Source organism: Chinchilla lanigera, unplaced genomic scaffold (genome assembly GCF_000276665.1).
Source record: "Chinchilla lanigera isolate Chin_1 unplaced genomic scaffold, ChiLan1.0 scaffold00015, whole genome shotgun sequence".
In the NCBI taxonomy this organism is placed as follows: domain Eukaryota; kingdom Metazoa; phylum Chordata; class Mammalia; order Rodentia; family Chinchillidae; genus Chinchilla; species Chinchilla lanigera.
The window spans coordinates 2,714,408-2,737,075 of NW_004955416.1; the positions used below are offsets into that span (position 1 = coordinate 2,714,408).

General features: G+C 33.9%; 1 protein-coding gene and 1 long non-coding RNA gene across 4 annotated transcripts in view; one reads left to right on the forward strand and one right to left on the reverse strand.

The window, feature by feature from the left end:
• The window catches only part of Dph6 (diphthamine biosynthesis 6), a 158,607-nt gene that overhangs the window by 12,684 nt on the left and 123,255 nt on the right, over positions 1–22,668 (reverse strand). For 2 of the 3 annotated variants that reach the window (XM_013512634.1, XM_013512635.1), the window contains exons 6-7: positions 16,836–16,871; positions 12,140–12,201 (exon numbers count right to left, since the gene is read on the reverse strand). In XM_013512634.1, coding sequence (XP_013368088.1) covers positions 12,140–12,201; positions 16,836–16,871 — 98 coding nt within the window. The remainder of the gene's footprint in view (positions 1–12,139; positions 12,202–16,835; positions 16,872–22,668) is intronic. The other variant, XM_005381183.2, reaches the window with a different exon arrangement.
• LOC106148167 lies at positions 197–10,608 on the forward strand. Its single transcript, XR_001233352.1, has 4 exons — positions 197–379; positions 1,731–1,862; positions 2,405–2,521; positions 10,466–10,608. It is a non-coding gene; the product is annotated as an uncharacterized LOC106148167 (long non-coding RNA).

The following is a 22,668-nucleotide window of genomic DNA, read 5'->3' on the forward strand; positions in this document are numbered from 1 at the left end:
TTAATAAAATAATCAGAAAAAAAAAAACCCAATCAGATTGCTTTTACTTATTTCATAGTGATATGAGAAATGAAACTAAATCAGTACCGTTTTGGTCTAGCGCCATTTTAAAGCTTCAGTTTCTATTTCCTTAAGTTTCTATTTCCTGTAAATGTGACAGTTGCCTAACCCCATACTACCCAATGTAATGGAAAGTACCATTTGTTCCCCCTTCTGTTTAAGGAAAAAATCGAGCGCCTCTTGGACCCAGAACCAGACCTGGAACCAGATATGTATAAAAGCCGTATCCTTCTGCCCTTGGGGGTTTGCGCCCGGGTCCTTGCTGGGTACTGACTGCCTGCTTATAAGCTTGCTTGTCTCTGCACTTGGCCTCCCACAGGTGAGTTTTTAAGAAAAGATGCACTTATCACAACAATAACATAATTTTAATTGCATAACATGTTCAATGATTCCTATGATCTAAATTGTGTTATATGCTCTTTTAGACAAAATTTTTAGGGAAGAATTTTAATTTGCTATCTATTAACTGCTATCTAAAGGTAAGCTTTTAAAACAACTGAACCCTATCTCTGAACCCAGGAGGCTTTTGGGGCGCATTACAAATCTAAACCATAATATTCACAATCATAATAATGGCACTTGAACACTTGATTTTTTTAAATGAAAATGTTAAGGGTATTATGATTCTTCTGTTTGACTTAATCTTTTAACCCCCTTAAAAGAGTCAAATGGCATTAACTGAAAATTTCTTATTAAATCAACATTTTTCTTCTTTAAAACCAACTTCATTTATCTGTTGGTCACTTTACAATTTCACATTTTACAATTTTATAATTGAAGACAAAAGTTTTTCTAGATTCTTTACATTGTGCCCAGGTGACAGTCCCCTCTGGAAGGAAACTCTTAAAACTAACTTTAGAAGAAAGTCTAAGAACTCTTTAGTGGCCTGCTCATTGCAGAACAGAAGGAAATGGTCACAGTGATAGTCCAGCTTCTGCTGTTTCCTCATATGCCAAGGCAGCATATTGGAATAGCATGCCCAGAGCCTTATCAGAGCCAATGACTAACTGAATGGAGGAGTGAAGAAGTTTAAAAGTAAGAAAATTACCAACTTTATGCAATGGGAATTTTTATATTTCAAGTCTGTGATAATCTTCCTTAGGGTTCCATGTTACTATATTTTCTAAGTTGTTTTTCTGTTTCTCCAATTCCTTTTCCTTCTCCTTATAATATACTGTCTCTTAATGTATTTTGTCCTTGTTTCCACGGAAGCACCTCAGATGGCTTCAACCATGATGTTGATGTAATTCTGCCGCTGCTAATGCTCATATACCACTACAAATTACAAACTATTTGCCTTATGGCTTAAGGGCAAGGAATGAGTCCAGCCTGGGCAACTTAGTGATCTTATTTAATCCTCTAAATGACTTTTAATAATAAAACTAGCTGGGCATGGTGGTGTAACCCTGTAATCCCAGCACTCGGGAGGCTAAAGCAGGAAGGTCACTGAGAGTTTGAGGCCAGCCTGGGCTAAAAAGTGAGTTCAAGCAGAGCCTGAAGTGCAGAGTGAAATCCTGTCTCAGAAAGACAAAAATAAATAAATAAATAAGTGAATGAACGAATGATAAACTATACAGGCTCTGAAATCACGTAGGTGTAAGCTTAAATTCTAGTTCTGTTACTCTCTTCATCAAAAGCATTATGATTTACATCAAAAATGTCTTCCCAAGATCTCATGTTTTCAGAGATGTGGCTTTTGGATGGTGACTGGATCACAAGAGTGCTATATTCATCAGAGGATTAATACAGCCATGATTTTGTAGCACTACGCGCTGTTAGCAGGTGGGGTGTGGATGACGGAGGTATGTCACCGTGTGAGTGATCTGGAAGGGTGTAATCTTATTCCCAGCTCTTCCTTTCTCTTCTCTCCCTCTGACTTCTTGGTGCAACGAACTGAATAAGCTTTCTTCCAACATTTCCTTCAACTACATGAACTGAATCCTCTAAAACTAAGAGTCAGACTAAACATGTCCTCTTTTAAGTTTTATGTGTCAGATGTTTTGTCTCAGCAATGGAAAGGCGACTAATACAGACAAATGGAATCACAGAAGAAGTGACGATTGTAAGACTATAATGATCACGTAGTTCAGAGACCTTTGGAACTGTTTGTGGGAGAAGTAGGAAAAGTTTGGAGATGTAGGCTATATAAGCCTGAAAGTATTTTAAGCAGAGGATGACAGGCAGTTATGGTTGGAGTTCGAAAGACCAAAATGCGGATGAGCATGTAGAAAATAAAGGCCAGGCTCATGAGGTTTCAGATGGAAATGAGGACATGATTAGAAATTAGACTATGAGCCTTTCATGTGCAATTCTTACAAATAACTTGTCTATGATTTGCCTTAAGTCTTTGTATAGAACTGACTAAAGGTGCTGGACTGCGCTGGCAAAAGAAAATTTTACAGCATATTGTGGCACGGATACTGCTGGCTGTGTTTATTCAACTATATGCTGAAAACCACAGGTAAAAGGAAGAGCTGAATGTTTCAAATACTATGTTAAATAGAAAGGTGGCAGTGTACATCCTTGTCTTGTTCCTGATTTTAGTGGGAATGCTTTTAGCTCTTCCCCAGTTAGTATGGTGGTGCTACTGGTTGTTCAAAAATAGCTTTTATCAGTACAAACTCCTGAGTACTATTCCCGTACCAAAAAAAAAAAAGCTTTTCCTATATTCAGATATGGTTATCCTATACCTATTTTCTTTATGGTTTTTAATCATGAAGGATTGTTAGATTTTGTCAAAAGCCTTTTCTGCATCTACTGATATGACATATGGTTTTTTCCCTCACTCCTTTTCATGTGGTATTTTAAATTTACTGACTTGCACATGCTGAACCACTCCAGCATCTCTAGAATGAAACTTAATCATAGTATATGATCTTTTCGATAATGTGCTGCATTTTATTTGCTAATACCTTGCTGAGGACTTTCACATTTATTTTCATTAAGGAGATTGGCCTATAGCAGTGGTTGTGAACCTATGGTATGGGTGCTGCAGCTTTCTCTGTTATCAAGGAAAGTTCTAAAAGGTTTGTCAGCACAGGCCTATAATTTTCTTTTCTATTCGGGTCTTATTTGGTTTTGGGTGATCTGGGGATATTGGCTTCCACAAATGAATTTGGGAGCACTATATCCGCCCCCTCCCCCATTTTTTAAAGAGCTTAAAGAGTTTGTGATAGAACATCCTCAAAGATTTTTATAGGATTCAGCAGTGAATCCATCAGGTTTTGGGCTTTTCTTGTTAGTAGATTCTTTATTAATGTGACAATTTCATTGATTATTATTGGGTTTTCAAGCATATTTATGTATTACTGGGTTAGTTTTAGTAGTTTTTATGTAACAAGGAATCTGTCCATTTCTTCAAAATTTGCTAATTTGTTGAAATAAAATTTTTCAAAGTAGTTACTATCTTTTGAATTTTGATGATGTCTGCTGTGATTTCACCTTTTTCATTTCTAATTGCATTGATATTAGTCTTTTCTCTCTTTTGGTGATTCTGGCTAAGTGTTTATTTTTTTCACTTTTTTAATTGTAAAGACAATAATAAAAAACAGTAAAAACAATATAGAATTTCAAAACAAGATGACAGGAAATTAACCATGGTTATTATAATGCATATTGCTATCTTCAAAGAAGTTGCTCAGATAACCAGATATAGGCATGAAAGATTGATCAAACAGTATAAACACTAACTGTTCCTTTCAATGAACTAATAAAATTTGGTAGTACAATTATATTCGCTATCGTGTGTGTGTGTGTGTGTGTGTGTGTGTGTGTGTGTATACATATATATATTCCTTCTTTTCTCCTTTCCCCCATCCCAGTTATTCTTTACTTTTTGGGCAGTTTCTTTTCCTTTCATAATGTCTATTGTACTATGTATCTGTTTTATTTATTCTGGACGCTTATCTCTTACCATAAACTAAATTAAAATCAAAATAGATCAAAGATCTAAACATTAAAACCGAAACATTAAGCCCACCAGAAAATAAAAAAGGTAAAACACTTGAAGGCATCAGTGTAGGAAAGTGTTTTCTAAAGATAACTCAACTATACAAGACATAACTGCAAGAATCAACAAATGAAATTATATTGGACTAAAAAGAGAAACAAACAGACACTTCCACTGAAAAATATAAACTGGTCAACAAATATATGAGAAAATGTTCATCATTTTTTCAAAATGCAAATTAAAAACAATGCTAAGATTCCATCTTACTCCAGAAAGAGTGGCAGTCATTAAGAAATCAAATGATAACAAATGCTGATGAGGCTGTAATGAAAAAGAAACCGTCCTTCACTGTTTGTCAGAATGTAAACTATTACAGCCACTATGGAAATCAGTATGGAGATTTACCAAAGAACTGAAATTAGAAATTCCATATGATCCAGATCCCTGCTACTAGGTATCTTCCCCAAAGAACTTATGCTTCAGGCTATAGAGATGCATGCACACCAATGCTTACAGCAGCATAATTCATAGCAGTTATGCCCTGGAAGAAGCTGGTATATCCATCAATAGATAATTAGCAAAAGATAATGTGTCTATATATAGTGGAATACTACTTGGCTAAAAAAGTCTGAAAAAGTTGAAACATTTGTAGGAAAACAATGTTGAATGAAATAAATGAGACACAAAAGCTTAAATACCGTATGGTATCTCTCACTTGAGTGAGACAAAGTACGAACAAAGAGGATGATAAAGAATGGATAGAAGGGAACAAGGAGATGGATCTCTTGCAATAGGGAAGGGGTCTAACAGAACAAGAGCAAGGGGGTGAGGTGGAGACGAAGGGGAAATGAGTAGAATAAAGATATATCATCATGTACAGGAACATAAAAACCCCAATTAATGTAACATTATATGCCATAACATGAGCTAAGACTAATAATATCAGCAGGAATCAAAGGATAGGGGAACCAGAGGCGGAAGGAGGGAGGAGGAGAGAAGGGGCAGGAGATTGAAAAAAAAAAAAAGGAACAAGCTACAGTATGTACATGTAATCACTCCCCAAGACAACTGTAAACTGCATGAACTGCAAACCTATGCTAATAAAATAAAAAAAGAAAGAAAACTACTGTGAATGAAGTAAGAAATAAATTGCTGTGTGTTAACATTTATTGAGCACTCACTTTTTGGAAGTTCATATATACATACACATACATACATGTATAACTAGTATGCTGTGTGTAAGGCAGAGAAAAAGAAGACGCTATAACTGGCTACCAAAATTTCTAGTTACTCTGCAGAAAAATAATTTTTGTTCAAAATATGTAATTATTTATTGATATTCTTTCCTCCTAGGTAAGGCAATTTTTATGATACTGAGAAGCTACTTGTCCAAATCATCTATGACAACCATAGTGAGGTCTTACAGCACAATGTCTATATTCTATCCTCTTCTCTCCACTCCTTTAACTCTCATTACATGTAACATATGTCCTCTGTAACATTTTACTTTTTTTTCTATTTTCCAACCTGCTTTTCCTGTGCTTCAGTCTGCCTATTTCACATCATCATATTTTGTGGTCATTAACTATTTATATAGCTATATCTAACCTACTAGTAAACTCATGCATTATGTTTTTAATTTTTGGTATTATATTTTTAATTTCTACAATTCTGTTTGCTTTTTTAAATAAATACTTCCAAGGTAAAATATATCTTACCCAATTTACTAAGCATATTATCAAAATTATTTTAAAGTCTCAAGCTGATAAATAAATTTTATAGATATCCTTTAGGACTTTCTATTCTCTAGTTTTCAGTTAACTCATCAGGTCTTCTGATATGCTTGGTAATTTCTGACTGCCTACTAAAAAGTGTAAGCAAAATATTTTTGAGGTTATTTAAGGGTCTGATTCATGTTTTTTCTAGAGAGAAACAGACAACATGAATAGGATCAAATCATTTTATTTCAGTCTGGAAGAGATGGATCTAAGTACCTGTGAGACTAGTATTTGAGCTAGACTATTTCTGGTTTAATTTTACTCCTAAAATACAGCCCAGTCAGGAGTTCAGCTAAAAACTAGGCAGATTAGCAGAACTATTCCCCTTTGGTTCTCCTTGAATGCTAACTTTTGCTTCTCTGATTCTAGAAAACTGCGGAAAGCCTAATCTTCTTTTTAAAAAGTTTTGTTCATGTTTTTATTAGTATACACTTACCAACATAGTGATTGCATTCGGCTTTGGGGATTGGTACATACACACACTTCATCTTGATCATTCTTACTCACCCTTCCCCTCTACTTCCTTACCCTGATTCCTTTCCCATCTCTACAGAGTCTACCTGTTTCTTAACATCTCTCTTATATATTGCTCTTTAAATTATTTATATTTTGGGTCTTTGATTAGAGAAACCATATGATACTTAACTTCAGTTGGAGTTTTCTCCTTAGCATCTATATATTTCTGCATCATTTTTGAATTAGAATATACTTTCAAGAGAAAAGAGGCAATGCTGAGGAGTTGTTTCCTCTGGAATTCCTATCTCTCATACTATCAGAGCCTTTGGAATTCTGTAATGCCTTCAAACGCTGTCTTTATTTCATACAACTTTTCTAGTGATTTGTGGGCAAGTTCATCTGAAAGTAGTCATTCCACCGAACCTAGAAATGAATGTCTTCAATATTTATTAAAACTTAGAACCATATAAACTCTGAGATCTAGCACATTCACTTCTGGAATTTAATCCCATATATACACTCATAATATGGCCCAGAACATATGTACAATCACTTTTAAGGAAGGATTACTTATAGCAGCAAAAAATATTAAAGAAACCAATAAACAATTAAAGTCCATCAATACACAGGTTCAATATATTATAGCATGTCCACATAATGAAAATGACTGGAAACAAATGGTATGAATTTCTGTGTGCTAAAATGGAAGACAAAATAATATGCATGGTATGTGTCAAATGAGGTAAAAATTGATAACCAGATGCACATATATTTGCTTATGTAAACATGTTTCTGAAGAGCTACTGAATGGAAAGGAGTAGTGACTGGGAAAGGCAGAAAACTGGATCTTTCTTTACCATTTTATAGTGCTTGAGTTTATTATTCACATATTTCATGCCTTAATTTTATAAAAACACTAAGAGAAAATTAAAATATAGCATGATAAATGCTGTACACAATAAGGCAAAGAGAAAATGTGGCTCAAATGAAGCTTATTTAAGCAAGAAAATCTCATAGTAGTGAACTTGGAGTTTAGACCTTAAGCATTTAACAAGTGAGATTATGCATGCAGAGAACAGAAACATCAGTAGTTCAAAACTGATGAAGCATAGGTTATAAGAGTAGATTACCTAGCGTATAAGCTTTATTTTCCTCCAAGGACACACTGTGTCAAAGTAAAGTGTTTATTTTATTTTGGCACAATGAAGAACAGCTAAAAAATTTGTATATGTTTCTGTTTAGATCTAAAATGTCCTGTGAAAGTCTCATATATTCAGAGGTGGGGCTCTGGGAAACTGACTGGATCATTTGGACCTCAGCCTCATCAGATTAACCCACTGCTGAGCTCATAACTATATATGTTGTCAGCATGTGGGGACTGGGTGAAAGAGGCAGATCACTGGACATGTGACATGAAAGGGTATACTCTTGTTCCTGGCTCTTCCCTTTGCTTTCTGCTTTCTGGCTGCCATGAGTTGAGCAGTTTTCACTTGTTAGACCCTTTCATCACGCTGACCATGGACTGAATTCACTGAAACTGTGAATAAACCTCTCCTTCTTTAAATTGTGGTGTCAGGTATTTTGATCCAGCAATGGGAAAGCTGCTTAATAGAGTATGACATGAACACCTTTCTATTTCCTGTACATCATGATGGTGATACAATGAACAATGGATTGACAAGAGGCAAGAAAAGGAAGAGAAACATTTGAGTTAGAAGAATGTTTCAATAACTGAAAGGAAACTAGTGTTTTGACAGTGAGGATAAAAGGGCCAAGATTACTATAGGAGCAAGGCTAAGGATGGAACTACACATAAGGAGTAGAATATGTAGGGAAAGACTTGCTTATCCCTCAGGAAACTAACTGTTTTCAGTTATCATGAATAAAAGCAAAGAGTAACAGTTTCAGAATACATATACTCTTTCACAGAAATAGGACATCAAATGTCTCAGGATAGATAAGCCAGAAGATGGTAACACTAAATTAGTGAATTACTTAGTACTTGTTCAAAGGTCATACCTCTGATCCTTCTGAAATGAAATTTGTGTTTCTGGAAGAGTGAATGTATTTTAAGAAGATTTCTAGTGAACTGCATCCTCAAGTCTGTAACCAACTATGATAGACTGTAAACTCCTCAAGAAGAATATCATTTTATTAATTCACACATACTAAATGCTCACCATAGCCTCTGTCACATACCAGACCCTTTAAAAATGTCAAGTAATTTAAAGATGAGATAAATGGGTGGGTAGATGGACAGGTGGAAAAGCAACTAACGAAAAGAACTAGTATCTGGCAAAATTATCATGAGATTACCAGTACATTCTAATGGGTATGGAAGTCAAAATATATGTGAATAAATATATAAGATAAACTGGAGAGATCTGTTTCACTTGGCTAGTTGAGGAGAACTTCTTTGAGGAAGTTACATTTGAGATGTCACTGAAATGACAAGAGATATCATTTGATGGTCTGAGGAAAATCTGTCCAGAAGAGTTAAATTCTCAAGAGAAAAAGGGTGACAAATAAACTTAAGCAATTAAAGAGGTTCATGTGATTATGGCTCAGTGAACAAGACAGAGATTGGTAGATGATGAGTTTGAAAAACTGTTAGGATGCTGATCATGCAGGGTCTTATAGGTTGTGATCTCTTAGAAGTTTAGATGTTATTTGAATTGCAATGAGAACCATTTAAATTTTAAACTAAGTAAGTGTATCATCTGATTTACACTTTAAAAGTAGCCCTGTGGCATCTGTATGAATGATGGGTCACGGCAGGGCAACAGAAGTAAGCAGACCAGTTAGGGGGTGATGCAGTATGCCACAGGAGATGATTATGTTCTGATGGTAGCAGTAAAGATAGTGAGAAATGCTTGAATTTGGAATATATTCTGGAGACAGAGGAGAAAAGATCATTTTAATGGGTCATATACAGGAGATGAAGGAAAGCGTCCAAAGAATTTGGAATTTGGCCTATAGCAATGAGAACTCATTTGAAGTTTTAAGTGACAATACAGTAAAACATATTAAAACAATTACTCTGAAGAGGTGGGCAAAATGAATTCTTTGAGAAATGAAATAGAAGATTGAGGCAAATTTGGAGGTATCAGTAATACCACAGGCCTGAAGTGACAGGCACCTGAATTAAGGTGATGACAAAGGGAATGACAAAAAAGGAATAGATATAAAGGCCATAGTGAGTAGGTAGGGATTTAATTTGCAGTCCCCCTGAGCACTGGAGCTCTGCAGAGAAATATGACCTATAAAGGAGTCCTGAGAATAGACCTAATAATGAAAACCATGTGGATGCCTGAGATAATCCAGAAAAGAGTTAGAGGGAAAATGGAGCCTCAACTAGGAAATGGCAAAAGAAACCAAGAGTGACCCAAACAAAAGGAGAAAAAGTAGGGAAGAGTGGCAACAAACGTGTGAAGAAAAACATTTCTAGGAGTGTTTGCAACTGACAAAGACTAGTATCTATTGAGTTTGGTAAAGCGGACATCATGGGAGATCTTGCTCAAACCTGTCCTATCTGGAAATGGAAGGAGAAGTTAGACTCGAGGTACATGAGGCATCTGAACCGACGAAGTATAGCAAAGAATACAGATGACATCCCTACATTTTTGTGTGTTTGAAGCAAGGATAAAGGAAGTAACCAGGGTAAGAATTAGTTTACATGAAGGGAATTTTTAGGATGGCAGAGGCTATACCATGTTTCAATCTCGATGTGAATGAGACAAAATGACAGAGTGGTGGGGTGGGTCTCTGAAAGTAGGTTCAGAAGAGATGTAACATGCACAGGGAGGGATTTAGCCATATATAGGAGAGAGAATACTTCCAGTTTCAAGAAGCAAAGACAGGTGTGGGAACAGGTAAGTTAGGAGTGGTGTTGGGAGGCAGAGGAATTTCCATATGTGATGCCCGTTTTTTTTGTTTGTTTGTGAAGAAGTCAAATCTTCCACTCAAAATGAGCGGGAGTGTAAAGGTATTTTCAATTTGAGTACACCAAAAATGGTGCAAGAGAGCCACTATAAAGAATAGGTACAAATACTTGTGGGAGAATGTAAGAAGGACAGGCCATGATGAGGAACTAGATAAAGCTGAATAAATAATACTTAAATTTTTGTGTATGAATATTGGTAATTCATAATCAACTTCTTGTGTAGGCAAAATGTGGGTAATTTTGTTTCTGTTTTTGAAATAGGGTCTCTATGTATTTTAGGTTGACCTGGAACTTACTTAGTAGGCCAAACTAACCTTGAACTCACGGCAATCCTCTTGCCTCAGCCTTCTGATTGCTGGAATTAAAGGAATGCACCACCATGCCTAGCAAAACCAACATCTTGATACTCCCTAAAACCTTCCTTTTTATTTTTTGTAGAATTTAAAAAATTACTTTTTAAATAAAAACATTACATTGAATAACCTGATGTTTCATTACATGCATACATTGTGTAATGTTTAAACCAAGTAAAACATATCTACTTCTTCAAAGAGTTATCTTTTCTTTATAGTAAGAATTATCAACATCCGTTCTCCTAGGCTTTTGAAATATACACTACATTAATGTCATTTTATTTACCCTGCTTACTTTCCTTTTCTGTATAGAGTCTCTTTCTACATGCCTATATCTGAACTAACTTCACATTTTGCAGGTAGCTTACACAATGTTATTTTGACAAAGCCACAGCCTCTCATTTCTGGTTTTCTTTTTCTTTACAAAATTTGATGTCATTGTAGAGTATATCTATATGGCTTTGGTGGAAGCTAAATTTAGACAGGTGCTAATGAACGTAAGATATAAAGATGTAATAGTGACACAAAACAAACTGCTGCAAAACAGCTATCAGAACACAGAAAGCAACCATATCTCATAGAATGACTTAAATAAATAACACAAAATTATCTACAAACTGAATATAATTATCACAATTATATAATCATTTCACTTTTCTCTTAATTTCTGATATCTCACTGGCACAGAGCAAGCATTTAATAACACTTCATGGAAGAAGAAATAACAGTTCAGGAATATTTAGGCACTTGGTACACACTGATAAACCATAATATAATCAATTACAAATAACCCCAGGAAAATATGACACTCATAAAGTTATCTGGAGTGTCACTGCTAACAGTTTGTATTACAGCAACAGTATTAACAACTCCCAGAAACAGTATTAATGAACTAAGTATGGTAAAGGAAAACGTAACATCAACAGAATTCCATTCTGTCATAAAAGTAGAGCTTTTTTTTTTAATCATGACTGGAGAATAAAAATACCACATAGTATAACTATGCAGCACTGCCCTACTAAATACAGTATTTGACCAAAACCTCTAATAAATATTATACAGTTAACAGGAAATGTAAGTGAAAACTGAATGTTGTCTTTAATGTATACAGCACATTCAGGATTTGACAATACAAGGACTAAACAGGATCATCTGAAACCGTGAAATACTTTCTTTACTACTTTCCAATGAATTTCCTAATAGGTAAAAGAGAAGAAGATAGATTAGATAATCTCTAAAGGAAGTTTCTACTCCTATTTCTGATGGCAAGGTATTTGATTACAGAGACTACAAGATACTTAGGAGCATAATACTTTTTATACAGCATACATTGTCCATCTGAATAAAAACAAATGTTCTAACAGCAATTTCCTTTATGTACAGCTTATTTACTCTTGTATTTGGGTCAAAAAACTGGTAAGAATTTTCGTAATTTTAAACATACTTTCATATGTATTAGAAGTTCAATGTTTTCATACAATATATAGCAAATATATTTGTATTTTTCTAAAATAAAAATCATTTTTATAATTATTATTTCAGGCATTTCATTTTTTCTCTTTTAGATACTTATATTTAGAAAATTAGCATAATGTCCTACCTCTAAAAGATAGGGCTCCATTTCATCCAAGGTTTTTCCTAGATGCTTATCTGGATCTAAACCTGCAAAGAAAGGTTAAATTTTTCCATATAACTGTCAGATTGAACTTTAAAGGTACATTCTCCTTTCCCTTCCTTTGGTACCTTGTCACCTAGTTAACTGGTGTGTATATTTTTTTAAGCTGTCTTGATCCTAAATAAAATGTACTTTGGTAGTATTTACATTTCAGTTCTCTTTGGATAACCAATTTTTTTGATCCTGAAAAATAGTAAGTTTCTGCACATTTCAGTTGGACTATATCATTGAGACGCATTGTTTCAATTTCTTTCTTTTAGAGAAATTGTGATTAGGATGGAAAGGCATAAAATTTAAAATTTAAAAATTTGGAGGCAAAACTTCTAGTTTTATAATTGTCTTTACAATAGATCAGCAACAGAAAGTTTGCCCATTAATGTAATGGCTGTTCAAAATTATCATTTCTTGATAAAATTATTTTAAAAACAAATTATGTACTTATTATTATGCATAAGACAGTAGGTATAAGTGGCATACAAATAACTGAATTCTCACATCAATCTAATATGTTTACTTTCAATACATTTTGTTGTTTACTAATTTTCACTGTGGCTAAAGTCTACAGTCTTTATGATGACAATTCCTTAAAATTTGATAGTTTGATAATTAAAATTCTTCCCAAACAAAAAGCACAAAGCCCAGAATCCTATCAAATATTTAAGAAACAAATAACAGTTCTCTAGCATTTTCTTCAGATTTGTGAACCAAAAAGAATATTTCACAACCCATTCTGAGGCCCAAATATAGAAATTATCCAAAAATGACCTACAGAACAGTATCTCTTATGAACACAAATGTAAAAATGTTCAACAAATATTAGTAAATAGAATTTTAAAATGTACAAGGTTATACATTATGACTAATAGTGATTTACCACAGGAATGAAAGGCTAATTCAACATTTGAAAATCAAGTAATGTAATCCACTAAATCAGTAGGCTAAAAATATATTTTAAAAAAACCACATGGTATCAGTAGATGCAGAAAAAGCATTTGACAGAATCCAATACCCAATTGTGATAAAAAACATCTCAGTAAATTAGGAATAAAGGAGGACTTTCTCAATTTGATAAAATATATTAGGAAACTCCTATAGATATCACATTCAGTGGACTGAAAAAGCAGAGAGAATTAAGGCAGTGAAAAATCATTGTGTAATACTACAATGATGGATGTATGTGATTACATACTTGTCCAAATCCACAGAATGTATAAGACCAAGAGTGGTCTTCAGTGTAAACTATGGACTTCTTCTGGTTATAATGCTGTGTTAAAGTGGGGTCACTAGTTGTAACAAATGTACCACATAAGAGAGGAGGCTACAGACATGCACAATGAAGAGATACAGGAAATCTCTGTGTCTTCCCTTAATTTTGCTCTAGACATACTCTAAGAAGTTTTAAACATTTTGGTAAAGTTTCTTTATGCCCTAGTATAGACTCAAATTATAGAAATGTTCAATTTGTGTTTGAATGAGAATGTTATCCCTTGAAATCAAACTTCTGTATACAAACATACAAAATCATGATCATATTTATTAATTTTGCTGTTCAAATCTCCTGTGGTCTTAACGTTGGTCTCCAGGAACCGTTACTTTCTAATGAATGGGAGGAAAATTCTCATTAAGGTTTTAGTTTTAATAATTTATTATAATTTGGTAAATTTTCCTTATATATTTGACAGCTACATTTTGTGTGCGTACCAATTGATGACTTATACAATTTCTTGATGGGACTATTCCTTTATTAAGAAGTAGGAACTTGAGTATCTCCATAACTGAATTTTATCTTGAATTTCATTATTATGTAAAGCCGAAGTATTTATTTTGTTAAAATTTTTCTGATGTATATTTTTCCACCATCAGCTTGATTTTTTTCTGTGCTTTTTTATATTCCTTTAGCAAATGATGTATAATTGGGTGTTTTTGTTTAACAGATCTTAAAAACATAACTCTACCAAACCAAGTTTGATAATTTTAAATTGATCATTATCTGTCTGCATCTGTTTTGATAACATTGGTATATATTAGTATAGTTTTATTAATACAATGTAAATACCTGAGCCTTGACACCTTTATATAGAAAAGAGGTTTATTTTGGCTCACAGTTCTGCAGCTTTAAGATCAAAGGATTGCATCTGGTGATGACCTTTTGCTGGCAGAGTCCCAGGATGGCACAGTGTATGACGAAACAAGTGTGAAGACGCCCATGCATGCATATATATCCTCTGGAATCTCTTTCTTAGTATTCAATCATGGGCTTCCATTCTGATGAATCTGTCTAATATTAATTACTCTGAAAGGCCCTGCCTGTGCACACGCACACTGCAGTCAGACTGTTTCTACCTTAATATCTCATTATGAGGATTAAATTTCAGGACAGAAACCCTTAGAGGACACATCCAAAAAATACACAGATCACACCAGGATAGTACAGACTTCTTATTTTGCTGAACTTCATATTTGTTTTTTATTTTTCCTGCCTCACAGTGTATTGAAAAGGATTTCCATTTGCTTTATTGTCCTGAACTGGAAGCTGAATATTACATTTTTATTCTACTAGTCATCCCCAATTTTAAGCCTCGTTCAAAACCTATTTTTAAGTTTAACTGTATTACGAATCTTTACCATCCTTTTAACTGGCAGAAATTAGCATGTTTTAACTAGTCACTAAAAAGGCTCTGTCAGCTGTTAAGTTTTTGTTCCATCACTTTTACTATGAAACATTAGGCTTGTCAATATCTTTTAGAATGTTTATGCTCACTATTTTGGTTTCTCCTTTGTTCCTCCTTCAGTTCACTTCTAACTAAAGCTCCTTCTTCAAAGATCTGTGAGTAGTATTACTGATCAGTTTTTACATGTCTAGGAATGTCTCTATTTCACACTCACCAGTATCTGGTAGTTTGGTTGTAATTTATTACTATTCTGTTTTTGTTTGTTTGTTTTTAGTAAGAAGTATGCTATCAACTACAGTGGTTCCCATCTAAGGCATTTTTAATTTCTTTATGATACATTATATAGTTTTTACTACGTCCATGACATTTTCTTATTCTAATACAATGTCCAAGTATATATTTTTATTTGTCCTTCATGGCACCTAACATGCACTTTTTTTGTTTTTGGGGGGTACCGAGAACCAACTTGGGACCTTGCACTTGCCAGGCGAGCACCTGTGCCACTGAGCTATATCCCCAGCCCCTTAACATGCACTTTCAATCTTAAAATTCATTTTTTTCTTCCAGTCTAGAAAATTTTAGTCTGTTTTACATTTCCCTTCCTTTTCCAAGTTTTTATTTCCCTGCAGCACAAGCAATGAAGTTTCTCAATGTTTCACCCACATTTTTAAACAATCCTCCCAATTTGTGTTGTCTATTTCCTATGTTGTCTTCTGGGCAAATTATTTTTTTTCCTTTTTATCTGCTTCATTCATTCTCTCAGGTTTTGGTTCATCAAGAGTTTATTTTGCCCGAGTTTTTTGTTTTGCTTTATACTGTGTTTCATTTTCTAAATTCTATTTGGTTATTTTTCACATTGCCTTGTTACTATTTCATTCTGGGTGATTTATATTTCTAATTAATTGTTTTTTAAAATACATGCTATATTTTTTTTATTCACTTGAGGTTCTCCCACATGCGGGGCATTTTCTTATGTCTGCCCACAGGTACCTTTGCCAACCTTCTGACCTCTAAAATTCACCCCACAGCTCCATTCCTGCTCACTATTCTCTGTCATTTTCATTTCTAGTTTATAGGGACATCCACAATGTTTTCCAGGGCTGCTATGTCTTTCACCTTGTTCTCTTTATATTCACCTATTACTGCCATGGGTTTCGGGTATGAAGGTACAAAACTCAAGAGGATGAATGTACAAGGTATGCATGGCTACAAGTCACATTTCTGTATTCCTTCTAATTCCATGATTCTCACATACACATTACATTAGACACACAGTACACACATGTCACACTCAGCCTTCAGGCCTTAAGTTACACATAATCAAAATAATTAAAGAAGACTCACGAAGCTTAGATACAAAATGTCCCCCCAAGGCCTCATGTGTTCATAGGCTAGAATTGTGGAAAGTGACCAGGTTATAAAAGTGACTAAGATGTTGTACATTCTATGTATGCAGTCTGGGAATAAATACATGCAGTGTAAAGGCATGAAAGAAAACTTAGGAACACATGGGTTTTACTCAAGTGGCAGTGAAAGTTCAAACTGACTGGTCTTTCTATTTTTTTATAGTCTTTCAATTTTTTATAGAATTATCAAGCCCTAGTTTGGAACAGTTCAATTATGGAAACAAGTTATATTACATTTTAGAAATAACTATTTCATAGTCAATAAAAAATTTGGCATACCTTTAAATAAAGTCACTAAAATATGTAAGCATAAACCACACTGGGTACAATGTTTCCACATGAACTGTGATGATCACATAGGTGCACCTGCGTACAGGTTAGTTGATTATTTAAAGATGTTTACATATTCTTAGAAATGTTTTCCATTTAATTACTCTAGGCTTAGCACTAAAAATTCTATAAAACTAAAATCATTGCAAAAAATAAAAATTCAAAATAGTATGGAATGAGGCGGGGGATTTAGCTCAATGGCACAGTGCCTACCTGGCAAGTGCAAGGTCATGAGTTCGATTCCTGGTACTGGAAAAAAAAACAAAAACAAAAACAAAAGTCATCAAAATAGTATGGAAGACCTGAATATTTTCATGAAATATACTATAGGTCATTCTACTATACTAGATTTCTTTTTTATAATTTTTTAGTTTTTAATTTTTAATTATTTTGGTACCAGGAATCAAACTCGGGACCTTGTGCTTGCCAGGCAGGAACTGTGCCACTGAGCTATATAACTGGTCCTATAGTTAAAATAAAAGTGATATGTTCCTTTTTCTCAATGTTCATACCTAAGCTAAACAGCTGAGCTCTTAAATGTCTACTAGTGGATCTACACTAAGTTTAATATGGATGGTATATGCTGTTATGATTCATAGATCTGATGCTTCAAACATTTCACACAAAGACCTACAGTAACACCAGTGTGCATGTAAAAAATACGATTTCATTGGACATATAAAGCCAAGGAACTGGCAGGACCTAACAAACTATTTTGACGCGATCTGGTGGATTCAGGGTGGTATGGCTGTAGACCTAACAAACTATTTTGAAACACTCAGATTATCAAAGTGAATTTCTGTGTAATGAACAACGAATGATTCAGGTAATTTTATTTCAAGATATTAAATAGACTATAACTCTTTTTCCAAAACATGTCTAAGTTTTTGTAATGAAATTCCTTGTCTAGATTCTGTAAAGTAGCTTAGATAGTCTTCTGAATGGATAGTTCTACTTTATATGAACACTACATATAAAATACTGTGTCAGGCTAATAAATTCTATTGTACTTGATTATAATGACTATTTAGGTCTTTTTCCTTTGATCCCTTGCTAGTAACTTTGTATCGATCAGACTGCTTGCTTCAAGTTTTCTCCTTATTAGAAAGTGACAAGTCATGGAGGACACCAAGATCACTGCCTGTATGACATGCATTTCACATTGTTTTTAGAAAGTATTTTCTTGGGAAAGATCTAGAGAACTCTAGCAATTGAAGCTACTGTCCTTTAGAAAGCAATGGCCTATAGCCACCATGATCTCTGAGATCTTTTCTAAATCAGCCAAGACTACAACACATGGGTTGATGTGGGGATGTGGTAGAAATATTATTAATCTCCCAGCAGGACAGAATAAAATGGAAATTATTTCAAGGTATTCTTAATGCTTAGAGCACTGATCAGTCCATAAATGTAAATAACATGCAAATGAAAATCTTTGTAATCTTTATAAAAAAACATTAAATGCTTAAATTTATGTATAAGTTTCCTTATTTAGAAACATTTTACCACTGTGTGTAGTCTTTGTAATATTTACTTTCATTTCTCTGAAAGGAACAGAACAATTATTAAAACAGGAATCTGGAAAGCCAGACCCCTATAACGTGAAAATTGTTAATTTATCTATAAGTAGTAAGCTATACTATTTCAGTCTTTTATTATGTGTATTTTGGTTTTGGAATTTTCTAAACAGATGATATTTACAGAGAGTTGTGACATACAAGATCCTTCATAGTTAAGAATTGAAGGTCAGGGTCTCAGCATGAATAAAATGTACTTCATACAGTTCAGATAAAAAAATTAAATAGTCAGATCAGGTCACTGTTTGAGTTAAAATTTGTATAGAGTTTAGAAAACATAAATTACTTCTCAGTTTGTTTGCTTTACCAATGTTTCTATTTATTCTGGTAAGCACAACTAAAGAATTGTGCTAATATACCAATATTTGTGCTCAAATGATTCTAATATAGAGTCCCTCTCCCTTTTTTTTGAACAGGGTCTTGCTATGCAGTTCAAGTTGGCCTTGAACTCACTATATAGCCCAGTTTTGCCTTGAACTTGCAGTGATCCTCCTGCTTCAGTCTCCCAAGTGCTGGGATTACAGGCATGCACCACCACGCCCAGCTTATAGTCATTTTTAAAGTATATGCATATATAACAATACCTCAGTAATCTTTAAATCCCTCTGTTTTTAATTTTGAAGAATTCAGTATTTAATTGCTAAATGGGGCCAGTCCAAATAAACCCTAGTATCTAGAGCCAATGCAACTACTATTTGAAAACTCTTTCTTGAAATCTTTCTGTTGTCATCATTCCTTTTTATTTTATATAAAATTGCAATACATTTACAACCCTTTGTAAAAGTATAAAAAGTCCATGAAAAAGCCACAATAGCTCATGGATTGTCTGAATGCAATACAACTTTATCTAAAAGCTTCATTTTATACTAATTCTTAAAAAAGATATTTCTTCTTTAGATTCAGTCCATTCAGGTATTTAGTAAAACCTGGGTTATGAATGAACACTAATAGTGCTTCACCAAAACCTTAACAAGTTAATGCAATTTAGTTCCTCAACCAGTCAACTGTCGAATGTGTGTCTGGATGTATCTATCTCTTCTATAGAAACTTTTAATGATCATTGAGATTATTACACTTCCAAATGTCAATGTAAATGTCAATTACAATGATGACAACTGTATAACATCCACAATATTATTTGGAGAATATTTTAATTCAAGTTCATGAATAAGTTATTTTAAGTTACTAAAAGATTTTTTAAAAAGTACAGGAAAAGACTTATTGCACATTCTGACATCTAAGCATTTAATCATGTCATACAGACATTTCTTGATGGAAGCTGGGTGGATGAATAAACCCACAACAAGACCTAGGCACTGGATAATGCCATGCAGAATTAGGAAATTAATTAGGAGAAAGAGCCATAATTTGCAGAGATGACATCTATTTTACTTTACTTGCATGTATCAATGGGAAGCAATTACAATTCAATTAAAATATTCAATTTTATTACTTTACTGACTGACCTTGAAGTTAATGCCTGTTTTATTTAATTGCATCATCTATGAATAAATGTTAACCCTACAATGTTATGCCCCATTATTTTCAATGCATTTTTCAACTTCTCAATGAATTATATCAGTCAATTTATTGTCTACTGTCATGAAAGCAAGTGGAGGTCTATTTCTTCATGACAGCCTAAGATATGATGAGAGAAACAGTACAAATGTTTGATAATGCTATTTTTAGTAGAGTCAAGTAAAGTGAATTGTGCCTTCATCTCTACTTGTGTAGCCTCAACTTTTACTGTAAAATCAGTTGGTGATATTAGAAAAGGTATAATCACTATAGGAAGCAATTTCTCATCTGTCTATAATTCTTGATTAATCCACTCCAGACAGGAATTGAGTATCCCATTTAAGTTCAAAACTAACACACACACACACATACATACATACACACACACACACTTGAAAATATCTACTATGCTCATTGTCCACAAGAACAGTACATTTTTAAAACTTTAATTTTTTAAAAATATAATTTTTTTCTATTCCCAGACTCAAGATAAACACATCATTATTTTAAAATTGAGCATTTTGGAAATAAAGTGACATAATTTGTAGTAAAAAATAAACATGAAAGAGATTGATTATATATCTCTGAAAAAGAAAACTGAGTTTGCATATTTGAAAGTATCTGAGCCGGGCAAGGTGGTAAATGCCTGTATCCCAGCACTTGGGAGGCTGAGACAGGAGGATCTCTATATATTCGAGGCCAGTCTGGCCTATATGTTGAGTTCAAGGTCACTCTGTCTTAAAAATATATATAAATATATTCATTTTTTAACCTGTAAAAGAACAAATAAAGACTGAAAGATACACATAGAAGAAAGATTTCCTTTAAGGGCGAGATACGACATATTCCTTTAAGGAATATCTTTCAGACAGCCCACAGAATGGGAAAACCTTATATAGCCAGTTGTGTCCCATACAAAGGACATATCTAGAACAAACAAAGAATTGAAAAAATCAGGACACCTAAACTGAAAGACCAATTCAAAAATGGCCATCTGAGATGAATGCAAACTTCTCAGATGAAGAAATACAAATGGCAAACCGACATGAAAAAATGTTCATCACCATAGGTAATTCAAGAGATGCAAATTAAAACAACACTGAGATTCCATCTCACCCCCAAAAGGATGGCCACCATCAAGAAATCAACAAATAGCAAATGCTGGCAGGAATGTGGGGAAAAAGGAACACTTTTCCACTCTTTGTGGTAGTGTAGACTGGTGCAGCCATGGTGGAAATCAGAGTGGAGATTTCTCAAAGAACTAGGATTAGAGGTCCCATTCGACCCAGCTATTCCCCTTCTGGGTATCTTCCCAGAAGAATTAAAGACATCATACCACAGCAGAATATGTGCACCCATGTTTAAAGCAGCGCAATTTGTCATAGCTAAATCTTGGAAACAACTCAAATGCCCATCTGAGGAACAGATAAAAAAAGATTGTGTGCATATCTATATGTGTGTGTGTGTGTGTGTGTATATATATATAAATATATATAGTGCTCATTTTATATATATATAAATATGGAATATATATACACATATATATAAAATGGAGCACTATTCAGCCATAAAGGATAAACTTAAGACTTTTATAGGTAAATGGATGCAACTTGAGACCAAAAGCATCAGTGAAATAAATTAGATCCACATGTGTCAACATAATAATAGTCTCACTAGTATGAGAAGTTTAACTAGTGAGAAGTTTAACTTTTCACTAGTGTGAGAAGTAAATAGGACCCAAAATGTACAACAGATATTGTGAATTGGGAAGAAATTGTGCAAAGAAAAGAGAAATTGTGATGGGGGTGTTTATATATATATAAACAAGATAGCTAAGACAATACCTCATGCCTGCATCTTCTACTCTGAGTAACTACTCTGAAGACAACAATATGCAATGTGTTAATTATTGGTACTCCCTATGAGGACTACTCAAAATTGAAAGTAGCATTAATTATTGGTACTACCTATGAGGACTACTGGCAACTGAAAGTAGCTCAATGAGTAAAGAGCTTTTGAAGAGATTTCTGAGGCAAAAAAAAAAAATCGAAAGTCAAAATCAAATCCTGCATGTCTTGTGTTTCATTTTTGGAGTTTACACTTGAAAGTAGGGTCTAATAAACTGTTTTCAAACTCTGTTTCATTGTTATGTTTATCTTTTTCTTTTTAAAAGAAAGAACAACTGGGATGGGGAAAAGGAAAGGAAAATACACACACACACACACACACACACACACACACAAGAGCTAAGATAACTGTACTAATTTCTATTGGTTTATTGAAAGGAACAGTTAATGCTTAATTGTTTAGTCAATCTTGCATACCTATATCTGGTCATCTGAGCAACTAATCTGAAGATAACAATATGTAATATAACAACCATTGTGAATTTCCTATCATCTTGTTTTGAAATTCTGTATTGTTTCTATTGCTTTTTCCCCACCTCTTTAAAAATAATACAAAAAAAGAAAGTAAGTCACCAAGAAGACTGAGAAATTCTAAGCAGAGGAATGCATGATGTGGTCTGACTTCTCGGAAGACCACACTTGCTTTGGCAGGAAATAAGACTGAAGGTCAGAAAACAACGGAGTTATTTCCATAGTCAAGATGAGAGAGGATGTAATGGGAAAGACAGCAACATTGAAGCAAGAAAACAGATTCAGTACTTGCTAATGAACTGGGTGTAAAGAATACAGGAAAGAGAAGAGTCAAGTGTAAATCTCAGGTTTTTGAGTTTTGGTAAATTAAAGATAATGTCATTATCTGCCATTACTACAGATATAGAGAAATAGAACAGATGAAAGTTTGGGAAGGAAAATAAATGATGAACTTTATTTTAGTCATGTGCTGAGATTCCTGTCAATCACTAAAGAGATACCTAATGAGCTAACCTTGTTCAGATACCCGGCAGAGGTCTAGGTTGGAAATACTAAAATAGAAACAGAAACCAT